The sequence below is a fragment of the Homalodisca vitripennis genome, chromosome 3, assembly GCF_021130785.1.
Source record: "Homalodisca vitripennis isolate AUS2020 chromosome 3, UT_GWSS_2.1, whole genome shotgun sequence".
In the NCBI taxonomy this organism is placed as follows: Eukaryota; Metazoa; Arthropoda; class Insecta; order Hemiptera; family Cicadellidae; genus Homalodisca; species Homalodisca vitripennis.
In genome coordinates, this window is record NC_060209.1 from 68958549 (window position 1) to 68976741 (window position 18193).

Genomic DNA, 18193 nt, shown 5'->3' on the forward strand with positions numbered 1-18193 from the left:
ACAAAGAGGAAATAATGGACGTGTGTGTATGTAAATGTGTATTAAGTACTAATAACAGGAATTAACTCAAGGTTTACTCAAGCCCTAGCTAACCTAAGACCACCTATTGTTTTTAATATATATACAGACCGGTACAGATTTAAGAAAGAAATTAATTCTAATTAACTCAAGACTCCCTTGAAATCCCCTGGTGACTTGGAAGAAGCTATTAATCACCTCAACACAATTATTCAGAACGCTGTTCAGCATCAACATCTAATAGAAGCATCTGTGTCTACAGTGGACCATAGTAATGATTTATTTAATAATTTTGTGGAATGGGAGCCTGACTGTCCTTACACCGTTGTTAAAGCAATTTAAAGTTTTTTAAATTCAATCTGCCAGGATGTATGCGGGGGTCAGTGGTAGCTCTAAAACATGTTGCTGAAGTCATTACAAACCCTTTGAGCATGATAATAAATCTTTGTTTGACGAGAGGCATTTTTCCCGATGCCCTGAAATTGTCTCGAACAGTGCCCATCTACAAGAGAGGTAACCAGGAAAATATGGAGAACTACAGGCCAATCTCAATATGATCAGTGTTGTCCAAAATTGTCAAACTTGAGGCCATTCAATGTTTAGAGAAAAAAGAAAGAAAGAAACACTTCTTTATTGAGACGAAATTAGGACCATATGGTCCTTTCTTACGTTTAACCTCTTAAACAAAATCAATCTTAATAGTGCAAAACAAGGCTTATTAACTAAAACTTACACTTAAAAAAACGTATTTGTGTCAACGATGCATTTGAAGATAGATTAGAAAAATGCATTTGAAGTTAAATATGGTTACTCTCCAAATCATTTTACTCTCTTGATGAGGTTTGATGAGGTTTACATGGAGGAATGGACTCTCGTGTAGTACCGCCAATGGCTGCATAGTTTTCCTGCAATTTCCCTCAATCTTGTAGGGATGGTTATTACAATCTACAATATGACCATTACTGACACGTGTGATGGTAATTCATTTGATGAATAACATTCGTCAATACAAATATGTTACATTATTTAATTTGTTTTAAATTCTCGTTGGTAAAACCATTTAATTAATTTTAATGTGAAACTGTTTTATTAAACTGTATATATAGTTATTCACACATCCATTTATCTATTTATAGATTGAATATGTTTAGCTTTATTACGTTTATTTTGTAACTAGTTTTCTTTAAATATTAATTGCTAATATATCATTTTTTTTATAATAATACTTTATGAACACTACGTATTTATGTATTTTTCTGAATTCTGTGATTCGTTTGCTACTTCACTGGCTCCAACCAATTTATAAATTTCTGTCGTCTGCTTTGACGTTTAAAACAATAAATAATTAATGTGTAGTCCTCTGTAGATTAATAGTTTTAGTCTCGGCTTTTTAGTTAAGAGTTTAAGGTTTAAAATCCCGCGGAGGGTCAGTAATGTGTAGACACAATAAATATAGTGTACTTCGCTTATAATATAAATAATAAATAGTTTACTTCAAAACAGGCATAGCTAACAATGAGGCTTAAAATAGAATAAAAAAAAGGTATTAATTTGTAATCTGGAAAAAACTTAACCTAAGTGTTAAAGTGTTTACCACTTAGACTGGACTGTCAGTGACTCAGTGAGTTGTTGCCTGTTGGTTCTGGTTTGCTGATGTGACGGGCTGTGATGGAATTTGGAGCAAGTTGTTGATGGCATTTAATGCATTGAGTTCCAGTTGCACTGTTAGCCGCTAGTTATGGTATGTTGAAAATGCAAGGAATGTGAAATTTAGGTGTTAAAGTTTTTGATTTATTAATGCTAAAAAAGTTAAGAAACTTTAAGACAAGTGACATAGGATTTTAAAATCGTGTTCCTTACTTGGAGGCTAGATGTGATTTCAAAAGTAGGCCTATTGTTCATTATTATTTCCAACAGCAAAACAATTATTTAACCCTAGTAGTGGCAGTCATTTCACTTGTTAATGGCAGGCCCTATCTTTAAAAGTACATATATATAAAACAGCAATTATGATGTTATAGACATTGTTTTTTTTTTTTTCAGAAAAGAGTGGAGAATAACAGTCTGTTCAGATAACTTAAGTTGTATTTTTGTTATATAGCCTATATAATTTACCTAAATTTTTAGATAATTTACATTAATTGCGTGGGACCATGGTTTGAAAATATTTTATTTCTAGACCTTTGAAATTTCAAGATAGCCAAAAGTTGTAAAATATTATGTACTTTTTGAAAATATAGGTTTTTAGAAAATTTGAAAACATGCATAAAACCCAACTGAACAAAACAGCAACTATCAATTTGAAATTTAGTAACCAAAAACGTACTAATTGTTTTTAGCCATAGTAAAAAAAAAACACTAATTACAAAAGGAAGAATAAAGTAACAAAATTATATTTACAGTGAGAAAATAAGTCAGTAATTAAGTTAGTTTGTTGTTTGTAATGGTTCTATTTATGACTTGGTCTAAAACAAAACTACGTTATGCATCTAAATTTAGTAAACAAATATATTTCTGTTTGTATCATTTACTGAAACTACTAACATAAGAACATTACAGGATCATAATAAGCACATTTCATGCAATAATCAAGGGTAGACTTAAATAAGTGACCTACACTCGTTATTCGATTGCTATTATCGAGTATTTCTATTGTTTTTCTCTAAAAGAGCGATTTGATATTACAATTTATTTAACTTAGTATATAATCTCAACTTATTAATTATAGAAATTTTATTGAATACTATAAAACTAATATTTTGAATCTTTGGAAATAGCGATGAATAGGCTATGGGGAAAATATGTGAGATATTTCTCACAAGTGACGAGATTTGGGGTAGGGTACGATAAGCGGACCCGGTTTTTTATATCGAAATTGGCAAACGATATTACTTAAGTTAATCATAACCATCGATATAATCAATCGATACTAATTAATTATTTTGAACAATTCACTTAAATAATTTATATCAACAGCTGTAAACACTTTCAAATAATACACGTAGGGTTATATTTCAATTTTACATATAAGTAACATTTGATTATTAAATATTGCAGTCAATTTTAGTAAACTACACGACATTGCTTTGAAAGATGATAAGAAATGTTTTTCGTGGCTTCAACATGTAGCACTCGTACCAAAAAACCCATTGTGTGAAATTTTTGGGAAAGAAACAAAATAGTTATAATAATTTGTTTGATCAATGTTAATATTAAATTCACATTTTAATTTAAAACATATGTTTGTTATTGCGGACTACAGATACTTTTATATCAATTGATAGTCTAGGATTTGAGATGTGAATCTTAGGTATCGATGATTACATTCTTCGATATAAAAAAACCGGGTCCGCTTATCATACCCTACCCTAGATTTGTTCAAGTAACTTCAACATGTAGGTTTGCCTCCTGGTAACACACAGAGAGAATATTTTCCTCCATTTCTTAGAAGCGGTTAATCATTGATATCAAGCTGGGCAAGTTGTAAATATTGTAAGGTTTCTTTGAAGTCTAGGCCGTAGTTGGTTTTGTTGTTTTGTAATGTTACTGTTAAATGAATACTCTTAAAATTGTAATGTACGAGGTTCTTCTCGTTACGGTAATTTATTATAACGCTTATTGTGTATACGATTTTTACTTATTGAAGTTGGATAATATATTGAGTAGTTCGCTAATAGCAATAAAATAATGAGTGTAGGCTTATTAAAGTCTCCCGACTTCATAATTAATTAAATTCCAAGTAAGTTAGTTTTAACGTTATTAGGCTCTTTAGAAATTTTACTATCATAGTAGCTCTTCTTTTGCAAGGTAATAGACTGGTTTAATTCCTTTTAAATATTTTTAATGGTTGATTTAATATTACTGTTTTTAGTAATTCTGAATTCCTTTTCTAATTTAACTATTTCTTTTCCCTTACATTTCAGCTCTTCAGATGCCCATTTATTACTTTCCAGTAATTGGTTAGAGGTAAATACTTTAGGAAAGTTTATATCATGAAGTAGTAACATTAACAATGTGCTAAAAACCTCATATTTATGAATTACAGATGCCTGGAAAACTTCACACCAGTTTAACTGAGATAATTGTCTTAAAAACACATTTAAATTATTAGCTGTGAATTTTCTAGTTAAAACAAGATTCTTTTGATTTGTTGTTCCAAATTTTTTCCAGCAACTGTGCACCATGATCACACAATTCCATACATATTTAAATGATCTTTTTATATTTGTTATGAAGTTCTATCACTTTTTATGACTTGTGTTAAGTTCGTGTTGGAAAATCTAAAGTGTAAACCATATACAATGTGTTACAAGTGTTATCTCCTTTTACTCCTTTTTGATTAGTTATCATATATATATATATATATATATATATATATATATATAATTTCAATAAACATTGAATCACAAAAAGTACTTGCTCCGCTGGGAGTCGAACCCGGATCTCTCACTTGCCGGGTGAATGTGCTACCATTACACCACAGAGCGCTTACTTTTTCCAATTCAATTATTTTGTATTTGGCCGTATCTGTCACATATGTGTTTAAATAAGCTGAACTAACATATGATCGGAAGACCAAATACCTGTCAAACGACTTTTATTTACATTAAATTGTATTTAAATGGCAATAGCCTTATTTAATTTCAATAAACATTGAATCACAAAAAGTACTTGCTCCGCCGGGAGTCGAACCCGGATCTCTCACTTGCCGGGTGAATGTGCTACCATATATATATATCATATATATATATATATGATAACTAATCAAAAAGGAGTCCTCTAAAAAATGTTCAGGGCTCCTATAAACACAATCTAATGTGAATTAATTATCTGTTCTAATCCCCGAAACACAACACTCAAATTCTTTTTCAATTAATAATGACTGAATGGCAGGCAAATTGGCACTTTTGAAGTCAAATTTCTGTGTACCAGAATGACAACATCACCCCCAGTGCTTATTACAGATTGCTCTCAAATATTGCAAAATGAGAGAGAGGACGTAGTTTGGTATATTTAAAACAATTAATTCAGCATCTGACATATTATGTTCAGTTATGTTATGTTATGTACTGGATTGTTTAACTGTAGTGGAATGTCTAGGAGAATTACAAGTTAAAGTGATGGATAATATATCTGAATTGGAATCGTCATAAATTTGATATTGTTATGTCTTTTATATTGTCCCTTCTTGAATGTTTCTGTTGTGAAATGGACAGGAAATGAGAAGTGACTCAGTTCTCCATAGCTGGTAGTGGAGTAAATCACTGGTTTGTATGAGTACTGAATAATGTTACTTTGTGAGTTCATGGATCGCTGAATGGTATGATTATTTCTTTTTACTATTTTTTTAAAAATTGTTTTATTGAACTGAAAAACTCGTCCATAGAAAAATAAAATTGTTTTTCAACCATTTTTGTATCTGATTTTTGTTCTGAAGGCATGTAGTTCTTTTGGTAACGAATTTATTAGGTTCGGGTTAATAAATTTGGGTATTAATTTGTCATAGTTATTTAAGTTTCCTATATAGTTTTCTTCAAATGTTATTGGGACTTTTTGTGGCCAGTTGGTGTCCCTAACTTTAAAAGTTTCCACCAACTCTACGTATTTTTCATCAAGCAGTCTTGTTTCAATAGAGGTTTTAAGTGCCTCATAAATATTTTGGGATCCAATAGCTGGTTGTTTGATCTACCTTCTTTTGTGTGGAGGAGAGATCCAAAAAAAGTCAAATTGTGTACTGCTTCTTGAGCCATTGTTGATAGCATCTTGGAAATTTTATTCTTCTTCAAGTAATACAACTGTTATTTTTAAATTTTTTGTTTGCATATCTCAAATCTGTATTGCGTTGCTGTAAAGCTTCACTTAGATCTGAAAGTTCTTACAAAGCACCAGCCATCAATCCCAGGTCTAGTTTCTGTATTATTGTTAAGGAGACCTAAAAAAGTACTTTATTTTTTTATGTCTTTATTTGGATCATTTGAAGCTTCTTTAAAGTGTTGGTGTAAGGCTTCGTAAGTCAAAACAGCTGATACAGATCTGAAACTAAATGCAAGCCAACGGGTACTCAATACTCTTCCACTTTTAAAAATTTCTGTCTCCAGTAGACTTGCACAGCTTCTGAGTTGCCTACTGTTATTTGGTGAAGCATGATAGACAACATAGAGTTAGTCAATAAAAGATTTAACCTATCAACTCCTAAAACTGATTGAATATCATCTGACACTGACAGCTCAGGTCTGTGGTTTGCATAATGCCAAACAATAACAGAAGGAGATTTTTTAACATTTTTTTAATAGAAGGACAAAATCAATACCTTCCAATAGTGCACCAATACCTTTGTGTTTACCAATTGTATTAGCAGCACCATAGCAAGTTAAGCTTGTCAAGTTATTACTTAAAAGTGTATTAGATATTCCATAAGAGTTAAGACAGTTCATCAACGAGTCAAAAACCGCTTTAGTAGTAATGCTCTCAATTTCTACCAGATCCAAAAAGATTTTATTAGACTCATATCAGTTGTAGGCAAATGAAACTGAACGTATAAAATCAAATTTTTATTGGTTAAGGAAATGGATTCATCGAATATCAGATAAATTTTTGTCTCATTCTTAATGATTTAATTTAGAAAAGTTTTCTTAATTTCTTTAGAAATTGTAAAGCAGTATTAGCACAAGCTTTGTCAGAGTGTAAAATGCGACCCAAGTTAACCCCATTTAATTCTTGCACATGATCATCTGTTTCAAAATTGTTAAAGGACTGATTTTCTTTTACAACCTTATATGCCGTTTAGAATATTTAGAATAGATTATTCTAAATAAAAAGGCCGATTCCTGTCCCCATTCCTTTTTTATTTTTTGTTTTCTTCTGCCGTGACGATTGCCATTTACTATTGGCCTCTGGTCAGTTTTAGGTGGTTGGTAGACGAATACAGACATATTGTGACCTGTATTGTGTAGTTCAGTTTTAATGATTAGTGTTGTGTATGGTTCTTTTATTTATTGCATGTTTTTAGAATTAGTGAAGTTGACACACAACATGGTGGTTGTGATTCCTGACTTAGGCGTGCCACAACGCTTTGGTATGATTTGTTTATTTTAACATAGTTTGTAATTATGTATTAGGTTAGTTATTTACCTGAAGAAGAGATCAGATTGCAGATTTCGAAATGTAGTGTTACTGAATTTTTGTTTCACTGAACGGTGGAAAATGTCCGGAAAAATCCTGTTTCCTTCACAATCCTTCCATCATCAAAAATAAACTTCAAGCAAAGAATAGTAGGAGTCAACTCCACTCAATTCAACAGATACTAATCTTGTATTCTCATCAGATCTCTTTGCATTAAAAGTTGTTTGCGTTAAAAGTAATTGTCCAGAGAGTTGCCTGTATCGTAATAAAGAAACTTAACAAGAATGGGTAAAGATGTGATCTCTGAGGGACACCAGATAATACAGGTATTGGTCCAGAAAAGAAGGCATATTTAATCTCAAGTACATTCCTTCAGATAACTCTTAAACCAGGAAACCAGACAAGTAGGGGATTGGTAACACCCAGAGCCTCGAGATTCATGTAAGGTGACAGTGGCCAACCCTATCGAATGCCTTACTGAAATTGAGATATATGCAGTCAAGCTGATTTCCATACAAGAAAGCTGAGATAATCTTGCTTGTGAAGGCTACCAGATTGGTCGTGGTAGATTTATTGCACTGAAAACCATACTTTTGAGGAATGATAATGCTTTTAAAGTGTATGCCTCTTTATCTAAAATTCCAACTATTGTTACCAACATTATTATAATTGGTAATATAGTTTCTAACACCAGACTGCGCTCTTGATTTATGAAGAGGCACTAGGTAACGAAATATTTTAAATTATGCAGGAACACCTCCTGCTTAAGCAAGCTATTGAAGAAATCTGGAGTTAATACCTCACTGCAAAATTTAGAAATAAGGGTAGAAACTAGATTAGGACCTTTTATGGAATCGAGACCCTGTAGGGTAGTTTCCATTTCAACCGAAGACACTTGAATGTTGGCAATATTAAAGTTCTGAAAAAAGTAGAAGCCCGAAACAGCAATAAGTGGGACTTAGGGGGGGGGGGGGAGTATAGACACATTAGAGAAGAAGTCTGCAAACATTTTGTAGATGGTAGCAGTTTTGGTTTCAACATTTTGATCTTAATAGAAAATCTTGGGGTTGAAAGTTAATCCTTCATTAATCTTGGCTATATACTCAGGGTATATAACCTGAGAGTCAATTTAACCTTAACATTCAGTACAGACTCGTTTAAATTGATCAAAGTCCTTTCGACAAAGAGTTCTTGTATTGGGGTGGGCATCGTCCTATCTGAGTAAGGGACTCAACAAGGAACACACCTGAAAATCTGAATCAGAAGAGAACACTAGATCTACAAAAACACCTCTGATATTAACTGGTATTAACTTGAACTAGCTGTAAGAAATCAGCTGTGTTAGCCTAAAGTTGTAAAGAAAGTGGTAATTTAGGTAAGCCTCCAACCACTGTAGTGAGCGTATCTCGATCGAACGTTGAACAGATCACCTATCTTGAATTACAAAAACTAGAGTACACATCAAAAAGTGAGTTACGAGGAATGTAATCCGAACATAATGTTCAAAGAACCTAGTTTTTACAAACAGGTGCTCTATGTAAGTGGCAGAACAACTGATTACTGAGGCTGCAAAGTCCGAGTGAACAGCAATGATCACACTCCTTTGCGACTCCTCCCAACTTCTTGTAAGCGGTGACATATTCTTCCTATATATAGAATAAGTTTTAAGACCTAACTCAGAGTTTGAGTAAACTGGTTGTTTCTGTTGATTAGTTTTAATGAAAATTATTATCTTATATAGCTGTCTTTCACGTGATACTGTCTGCATATTCTTATATCTGTGCAGACATCATCTGCATTAGTAAACAGATTGTTAGAAAAAATCGCAGAACCACTGTGCATCTGCCTCAACTTGACATAATCTCTATTAGACTTTTAGTATCCCTATTAGATTTTCCAGGTCTAAGAACTTTCACACTTTATTAAAGCCTGGGACAATGGCATAAAGAAGAACTAACGTCTTATCATGAGATAGTCTTAATTTTGAATCTGAGCTTTTATTTTCTACCACATTGAAAACCAGTACATTGTGTCATTTTTCACTTGATAATTAAATTCGCCAATTATGTCCTGAGATATAACACTCTGGGAATCAATAAAGCTAATGCCACTAATCTTGACTGCAATGGAATCAGGCCTCTCGTTGGTGATCTCAAGACAGGGTTTCAGATCATTTAATTTATTGTGAATCATATTTAGATTATTAATTCTTTCAATAGTACCATTCACGATAGCAAATTTACTCTTAGTTGGGAGATCAGATATCTGTATTAGTATTTTCAACAGTTGGGCTGACATAGACTGCTGCTGGTCAGTGATGCTAGCCACACTGTTACAGATTTGTTTTTAAAATCATTTGTGCATTTGTTTGCGTGTTTGTCATATTGTATGAAACCATTGGTGCATTATATTGCTTTTTCGGAATCGAGTAATGATTTAAGACAGCAAGGTCATGTTGTAACAGGACATCTAGAAGTCATTATGTTTAAGCCAACACGAATGTTCAACACATTGACTGTGGTGGAGACACATTACTACTATTCCTGCTGTCCTAAAGTTGGTATATGACTTGTGTCTCAGCGAAGGTGTTTAGTACCACTCAAGTGATATAGAATATTATTCTCTTGGTGGACACACATTTCTACTATTCCTACTGTCCTAAAGTTGGTATATGACTCGTGTCGCAGCAAAGGTGTTTAGTACCACTCAAGTGATATAGACTATGATTCTCTCAGTGGACACACATTACTACTATTCTTACTGTCCTAAAGTTGGTATATGACTCGTGTCGCAGCAAAGGTGTTTAGTACAACTCAAGTGATATAGACTATGATTCTCTCGGTGGACACACATTACTACTGTTCCTGCTGTCCTGAAGTTGGTATATGACTCGTGTCGCAGCAAAGGTGTTTAGTACCACTCAAGTGATATAGACTATGATTCTCTCGGTGGACACACATTATTACTATTCCTGCTGTCCTAAAGTTGGTATATGACTCGTGTCTCAGCGAAGGTGTTTAGTACCACTCAAGTGATATAGAATATTATTCTCTCGGTGAACACACATTACTATTATTTGGCTGTCCTGATATTGGTATATGATTCTTGTCATAGTGAAGGTATTAAGCAACACTTCAAGTTATATAGAATATGATTCTCTTAATGACAGCTACTCGATCCACTACTAAGTGTAATAGACTGAGCACATTGCAGTGAAGTATCACTCAAAATCAACAAATTAACAATACACCAGATCTTGAAAAATTGTGACAGTGTATGAAATATAATACAGATGCTGATGTATCAACAAGTGATGGGAGTAGAAAAAATGTTGTGCAGACCTGTCTGCAAATTTTTATTGAATTAATGTTTACAAAGGTGAGAGGCAGGTGTTTTGACAGGTGAAATCAGTGAAGCTATTCATTAGTGGAACTGGTTAATTTATTTGGTATGTAAGTAGCACAGACTAATATTTTACTGTTCATTAACCAAGATGTATAACACATTGACACATACTCACTGATCGAAAACAAGAGCGATTGAATACAATCAAAGTTAAAATGATGAATCATTAAGGTAAACAGCAAAATATAGCATGGATACTATTTACAGTAAATAATACAGTTCGCCATCTTGTGTAAAGATGTATAAATATTGATAAATAAAAATGATTTTGGCTATATAGGAAGTTAACTATACATTATTTTATGGCTCTCTAGCAGTATTTTTAAAACGGCGTAAGTTATTAATTTGATACTAATAATATATGTATATAAATACTTTACATATTAAAAAAAATTTAGTTTTATAACCTAGTATCCTACTAAAAATGAAGATTAAAAATAAGTTTCATAAGCTTTAAAAGAGCAAGTATATTTTTCACATCAGTTTGAACATTTTATTTACATGTCTCTTTGACTAAAATTATAAAAAAACCAACTTAGAATATTAACAAAGAATTAACCCTACAATTGGCAGTTGTAAACTTCTATACTGACAACACATTTTTGGCATCTATGTAAGATATATTTCAAAATTCATAAAAAAATAAATTGTATTACTTAGTACTTACCTCGTCATGTTACATATTTGTTAACTACAAGGAAATGCTCATTCATAGTTGTCATTTTTGTAACCTTTTAGTCACACTTGTAGTGTATAGGACAAAAAATGTTTGTGGTTCAACTAAAATTCCACAGTTAGCCCTTAAAATACAGTAGAATATTTGGTATGTAAAAATTATGATATGAAAAAGATAAGAAAAACATACATTTATAAGAATTAAAATTTATGTAGATTTGTATAGTAAAAGTAAAATTACCAAAAACTGTAAATTTTCTTGCAAAATATAGTACACAATTAGTATTACAAAATTATTATTTATGTCTCGCAATTTGAAGAAAATGATTTGGTAAATAGAAATTATGATGGTTTGCTGGGTAAATTTGTGTGTTTTTTATTTTCACTGCTAATTCAGATATTTAAATATTTTATGAAAACATTTACAATAAAAATATTTAATCCTCTTTTTAGAGGATATATTTTTTAGTAATATTTTCAAAACTTTCATGTGTCATTGTATATGTTAAAATGTAATAACTTTTTTTGTTTGCAGAAGTGATGACTTAGGGATGCTCCATTGAATTTTAAACAAAAAGCCATTCAGCCTAGTCAGAAATAAATAAACCCAATATCCACTGAAAACCAATACGGACAATGGAACTTTTGAAAAACTGGAAGCTTTGTGGCAAAATACATACTTCTGAGTTGTTTCCTACAAAATGGAGTGGACTTATATTTGTAGCGTATATGGCTTTCTTTGTAAACCAAGGTAAGAATACAATTTGATCTCTTTCTGCTATTTGGATTTACTTTGTCAAAAATTGCTAATTTTTTTTATTTGTTATGTAGTGCAAAATACAAATTTATCAATATGATTATTATTCCGGGTATGACGTTAAACTGTCTTTTTCCTTCCTAATTCCTATTCTCATTTCTATCTATCCCACACAACATCCGTTTTGTTTCCTACTTGGAGTGACCCAGTCTTAATTAGAAAGTGTCTTAATCAGTGCTGTAATTATTGGGGTTGATGTGTTTTTGCCGCCAAGGTGGTAGTGAAAATACAGATCTTAGTAGTCACATCATCAGTTCTTGGTCAGAAAGTGTGCAGCAGTAAGCAGAAACGTTGAAGTGACTACTACTACATAAAAGCCTGAGTCATGCAGTTATTGTTGTTCAAACAGTTAAACAAGGTAACACTAGGTCTCAGGACAAACTAGTGTAGGGTATTTGTTCAAGGGCTTTATCGTTCGACCCATACCTCTGTACTCATCATGGTGGATTACAGTGCAGTCCTACAAATCCTAGGGACAGTTTTGTATAAGGACATGGCAAATGTAATGTAAAGAAACAACTGTCTGTTGAATCATTTGAAGATGATAGAAAATAAAGAACAAAGAATAGAGAAAGAAGAAGGTAACAAAACCATTTCATTATTTTTGTCTCCTAATCTAGAGAAGGAGGAAATCATTTTAATTTGTATTCCTCTTCCTTAAAAATAAGGTGGTTGTTGTAGCCAACTCTCGTTAGGTAATTCCAGGATGTAACCTTCCTGGTGGGAGCTGTGAATTGCAAACAAACAAAACAGATAATGAAAATCATCTCAAGGTCCAGTGAAGTTTGTAAATTAAAGTATTATGAACCAAGATGTAAAAGTAAAAAAAAATATGTAGGAGGTGATTTCCATTGCTGGGTAAACAAGTGCTACAATAAAAGTTTTTAGAGTGTACTATTCCTTCAGCATGCTGTCTATCAATCGATCAATTTCTTTATTTGTCACTTCATATGCGCTGAAATGCAAAGGCGTCAAATAGTTTACAGAATGTAAACTTACAATTTACTAACTTCAGAAAGTTACATATAAAATACATGTAGTAAAATAAAATAGGTTATTATTATGATGTACAATTATATGATTATGTAGCCAATGTAAAGTGGTTGTCTTTCATACAGAGTGAGGCGATGTTGAGGCGTAGTGAAGGATGAAACATATCTGGTGTGATAGCTGTAGATGTTGTTGTATGGTTGATTCTTATTGGTGATTAACGAGACAAATAACGAGAACTACTGAATAATAAAACACACAAATGGTCAGATCCCTGTACTTGCACATATGTTAGAAAATCTTACTTTTTTAGGAGTGTTTTTAATGTAGTTAATTGAACCGATAACAATGTTAAATATATTGTGCAGCTTCTTTCTGAAATGTTCAGTGGCACAGCTTCTCTGTGGTTTATGCAATGGATCCAAATCGCACTGATCTCTTTAACTCAAACTGAGTTTGAAGCTCCTTTTTCGACCTGCCATTGAACCGCCACATTCCCTTAACGATCTTGGACAGTGTTGTCAAGGCAATACGTTCCAAGAAATAGTGGTGAGTGCACCTGCACGAGTCTCTCTCCAAAACGCTCTACATGAGATGACGTAGCAATCTCTTTTGTGTATATTTAATTGTTTTAATATAAAAGTAATTTTATGTCATTTATGGAGCCATAGGTATATGAATGGTAACTAAATAATTCAGTATTACATTACAAATCTATTTTAGGATGTAGGCAATAATTTTTTTCACATGTTATGTTATTTATTAACTACTGCTCAACACTTCCTGGCAGGATTTCGAGGTGTCCCAGGGTGCTGCAGCTCACACATTAGGAAGCACTGGTATAAGGAATCACTTTCTTACGATTCAGCAATGCTGTTTCTGCCTAGAATGTTTGACGATGATCTATCTGTCTCCCTAATTACTGAAATCTTAGAAGCATTTCTTCAGTGAAAATATGTATTAGCTGCCTTCTTATACCTGTACCTTTAAAAAAATTATGACACCATGCGGCAAAAGGGTATAGTTTTAAGCAATTTGATGTCATGGGAAGTCGACAGAAACATGTTATCTTTTATAAGAACTTTTTAAATGGCAAGATCTTACAGGTAGGACTGGACTGGAGCAATCCTTTCTGACCCAGTAGTTCTGAAAAATGAAGTGCTCCAAGACATTGTGCCCAACTGCACACTTAAAGCCCTATTTATAAATATAATAAAGTCAACTAAGTCACATACACTGTTAGTTCATATTGTTCTACTTGTATAGTCCAGATTAGAAAAACATTAGCATTGAGAGAATCAGTCATTGAGTGTAATTTTTTATACAAAAGATATTTGTTTTTACAAGTCTACAATTAGCACTATTTACATTGCAATTTAAATTAAATTTATTTTGCCCTAAATTATGTAAGTTTTGTGTTTTAGGACTCCTGGTAACGGCCTCACAACAAGCTGACAGTGGTTACCATTATAACACGATAGCTGCTGTGCTGGCAACAGAAGTGGTCAAACTGATTATTTCAATTCTTCTATTTACAAAAGAGTAAGTATTAAACTAACAAATTATATCATTGCTAACTTTTGTCAATTATATTTCTGTGTGCTTTGTAGTTTATAATTAATTAGTTTTAGGATACAGAATTTTCCATCTGATATTTGATAAAAATAACATTTATAGTTTTTTGAATAAATGTCACTCGAAGAATAAATATTACCTTACTTATGACAAAAGAGTGAAATTTGGATTGACATCTTCACTGCGACTCTGTGCTAAATGCTAAATGATCTTGACTAGTGTACGATACTGTTGCGCACTAGGGTATCTGTCGCAATCAATGAGTTAATTGAGAAACAATTTGTTAACCATTGACTATCAATTAAAATTAAAATATTTTTATCCTCAAGTGCCAAATTAATTTTTCATTTTGCAATGGAAATTGTGTGGGTGCTAAGGATTAATTAAAAATATTAACCCATTGCAGGCGAAAGACACACGCTACACATCCGACTGTTTAGTTGACCTAACACTGAAAAAATTGCGCTGCACGTCCCCAGTTCACGGTTTTCCATTACTGTTTATTTCGTGCTTTTTCCACTAGAATGCGCTCAGATGCTTCCAGTTACATTTGGTACGGTTTTGTTTTTGCAGTAGTAGCCTACAAATATCAGCTGAAATGGTATCAGCTGTTACTAATATGATCTTTTTCATATTCAATTTTGCTTGTAATTAATGGCGGTTGATGGTGTTTGTTGTTTACAATGGACTGTGTTCTTCAGAACTTGACAGATACTTATTAGAAAGTTGCAGTGATAGAGAATATGGTGGCAACGATGATATGTTGTTTGATGATGAATTAGTTTGTGTTTTTCCATGAATATTAGTGTATAATCCCGAGCTGTGCAAAGCCATCGACCAACAAGCTGAATTTTCAGGCAGGTTGACGTCCAGTCTGATTCTGATCCAGATATACCACCGTCTAGAACAGTATATAGTGTTTGTTTGTGTAATGTGTGTATATTGTGTAAAAAGAAAGTTCAAGTTTTAATTTTACTTTATTGTTTCTATTTAATTTACCTTTTGATAATTTTACTTCAGTGTCAATCAACAAACATAAATAAAATATTTTAGTTCAGTACTTATCTAAATAAATAAATGCACATAGTATTACATAAAAATATATAACTTGTTAAAATAGTGCAGTTAATATTACTGCAAGTAAATTGTACGCACCATGGTGGAGCGGCCGACCACCTACCACTGTAAACAACTCCAGTTGCTGGGTGTCACGTGCTAAGATTTTTTGTCGCCTGCAATGGGTTAAACTAGCACATAACATGTTAAAATTGTATTTTTTTACCTTATATTTTAAGGATTTAGTTGCCTAGCAACAATTGGATATATATCACTAAAAATAAAATTATGTGGATCATTAAACTTCAAACTTGGCCACCCCCAAGTTTGAAGTTTAGGCCTTGTCACATAATTTTCTTGAATTTCTTCATCACCACTTTCACTCAGTTTGCTCATCGCTCAGTTAAATTTTACTTTCAATGAGTTTGTTTTCCACCAAGTTATTAAAACTTTCAGAAAAGAATATCTGCAAGAGCGTGATCTTGCCACAACGCCATTTGAGATGTGAACTAATCAAAACAAACAATCAACAGATAAAATAAAACAATAAACAACGACTCGTTTCAAAATCGAACACGTTATATTTTAACATACCATGGATAAGATATAATAGTACAAACAAATGCCAAAATGATGGAAATTAGCAAAATATTTTAACTCCAAAATAACGAACTTTGTGTGACAATTTCACCCTCTAACCTTGGATCTAGTCAGTCATTCATTGAGAGCACTAAACATGTGTGATGTTGCATTTTATTAATAAACAATATATTTTGGAGTTTTTGTTTATTTTAAAACTATGTATTGATTAAAATATGTCTGATATAGTGTTTAATGTGTATCTCATATAAATCAAACTGCTAGTGCATTTTTGTTTTTAGTGTAAAAATAATATTTGATTTATTTGTTTCAGCCATAAAGTTGTTCAACTTATCAGTGAAACGAAGACCCATATAAAAGGTATTTATACTGTTTAACGAAATAATATTTTACAATTGTGTTAGATTTAGTTGAGTTATATTTGTCTACCATTAAAGTATAAAGTGATTTAAGTACAAATGTACAGTATAAAACACACATCAAAAATTCTGCTACATCTTCTAAACAATTATAAAAATATGCATTGATGTGTTAAAACCATTTTGTATTAGAATAAGTACAACCTGATTTGTGAAGATAACTTTCATAAACATAATGTGCTTAAGTACTTTGTGATTTTTGTGCTTTTACATTACCTCCTGACATAGGGTGGGCCCCTGTGTGTGTATATATATACCCGGCAAGTGAGAGTTCCGGTTTCGAGTCCCGGCGGAGCAAGTACTTTTTACGATTCAATGTTTATATATATATATTCTGAAATTGAAACATTGTTTTCTATTTTAGTAGAGTATTTTATTTACTGAGCTTTCTGAGGTGTGTCTGGAAAAACCATTAAAGTTATCAGTCATACACAGTCAGTGTTATCACTTGATGTTTCTATCATTTGTTAAGAGCTGTAATTTAATGTGATGTCTTACATTTTCTGAAATGGGAAGTTTAAGATAAACTGTTAATATGTGCTGTTAATGCAAGATAAAACATTTATTGTAGGAGAATAGGGTTTATCAGTATATCAATAATAAAAATAAGAATTGTACGAGAATTATACCAGAAAATATTCCACACGAATACAATGGAACATCAACATAATAATATTACAACTTTTGTAAAACAATGAATATTTTTAAAGGCTGTTAAGGTTAAGAGGATAACAGAAACCTTCATATTTTTTTAGTTAAAGGATTGTATTTTAATTTCTTTTTAATATAACAAATATAAATATCATGCAAGGGATTTGTTTTCTTTACATAATTATCATGCTAAAACATTTGAGCTTATAGCACTTTTATCTCCACTGTTGAGTGTCTTACGCTTTTGTTTATCTCATAATTGCACTACTTTAATTTTTTTCATGATCTGTGCTATTTTTGGCTTTAGGAAGCAGTACAATTCTTAATCTCTATATTGCCAACATATGTCTGACCAGCTTGAGACACTGTTGTACTACTGGACATGAGACTGACTTAATCTTGTAAGGAAATACCTCACTAGATATATTAAGAGATCAAAATGCCATTCCGTTATGCTGGTCATTTGTTTTTTTCATTTAATAACAATAAATAATATTTACTCTATTTACGTAAAAATAAATAAATTTAACATAACACACAATGGTTATTTTCAATGGCATACTATGTTTCAACAGTATTAGTTTTCAGTAGGGCATTTTGTAAGAGGAAAAAACGTTTATCTAATACTTGAGTCTTGGTATATTTGTAAAAGTTTCTTATCATGTGTGGTACCATGTTAGAATACCAAGTTGGGAATTCTCAGCGCTCTACAACTTTTTTTTTTAAATTTGCCACAGTTATAAAAATTTCTCAGGATATATATTCAGAATTATTATTATCAAGGTATCAGATTTTAACAATATACAAAGTGAGCCTTTTTAAAGTTACACTTCATTATAGTAAAAAAGTTTAGTTCTCACTAAAC

The 18193-nt window shown here is 32.0% G+C and overlaps 1 protein-coding gene across 3 annotated transcripts in view; it reads left to right on the forward strand.

Annotated features, from left to right (window-relative positions):
• Window positions 1–1402: 1402 nt before the first annotated feature.
• Window positions 1403–18193, forward strand: part of LOC124357039 (UDP-galactose transporter senju) — a 30930-nt gene continuing 14139 nt past the window's right edge. Inside the window, exons 1-4 of one of the 3 annotated variants that reach the window (XM_046808425.1) lie at window positions 1403–1759; window positions 11756–11971; window positions 14452–14569; window positions 16572–16618. In XM_046808425.1, coding sequence (XP_046664381.1) covers window positions 11857–11971; window positions 14452–14569; window positions 16572–16618 — 280 coding nt within the window. In that variant the 5' untranslated portion in view covers window positions 1403–1759; window positions 11756–11856. The other 2 variants (XM_046808426.1, XM_046808427.1) reach the window with 2 other exon arrangements.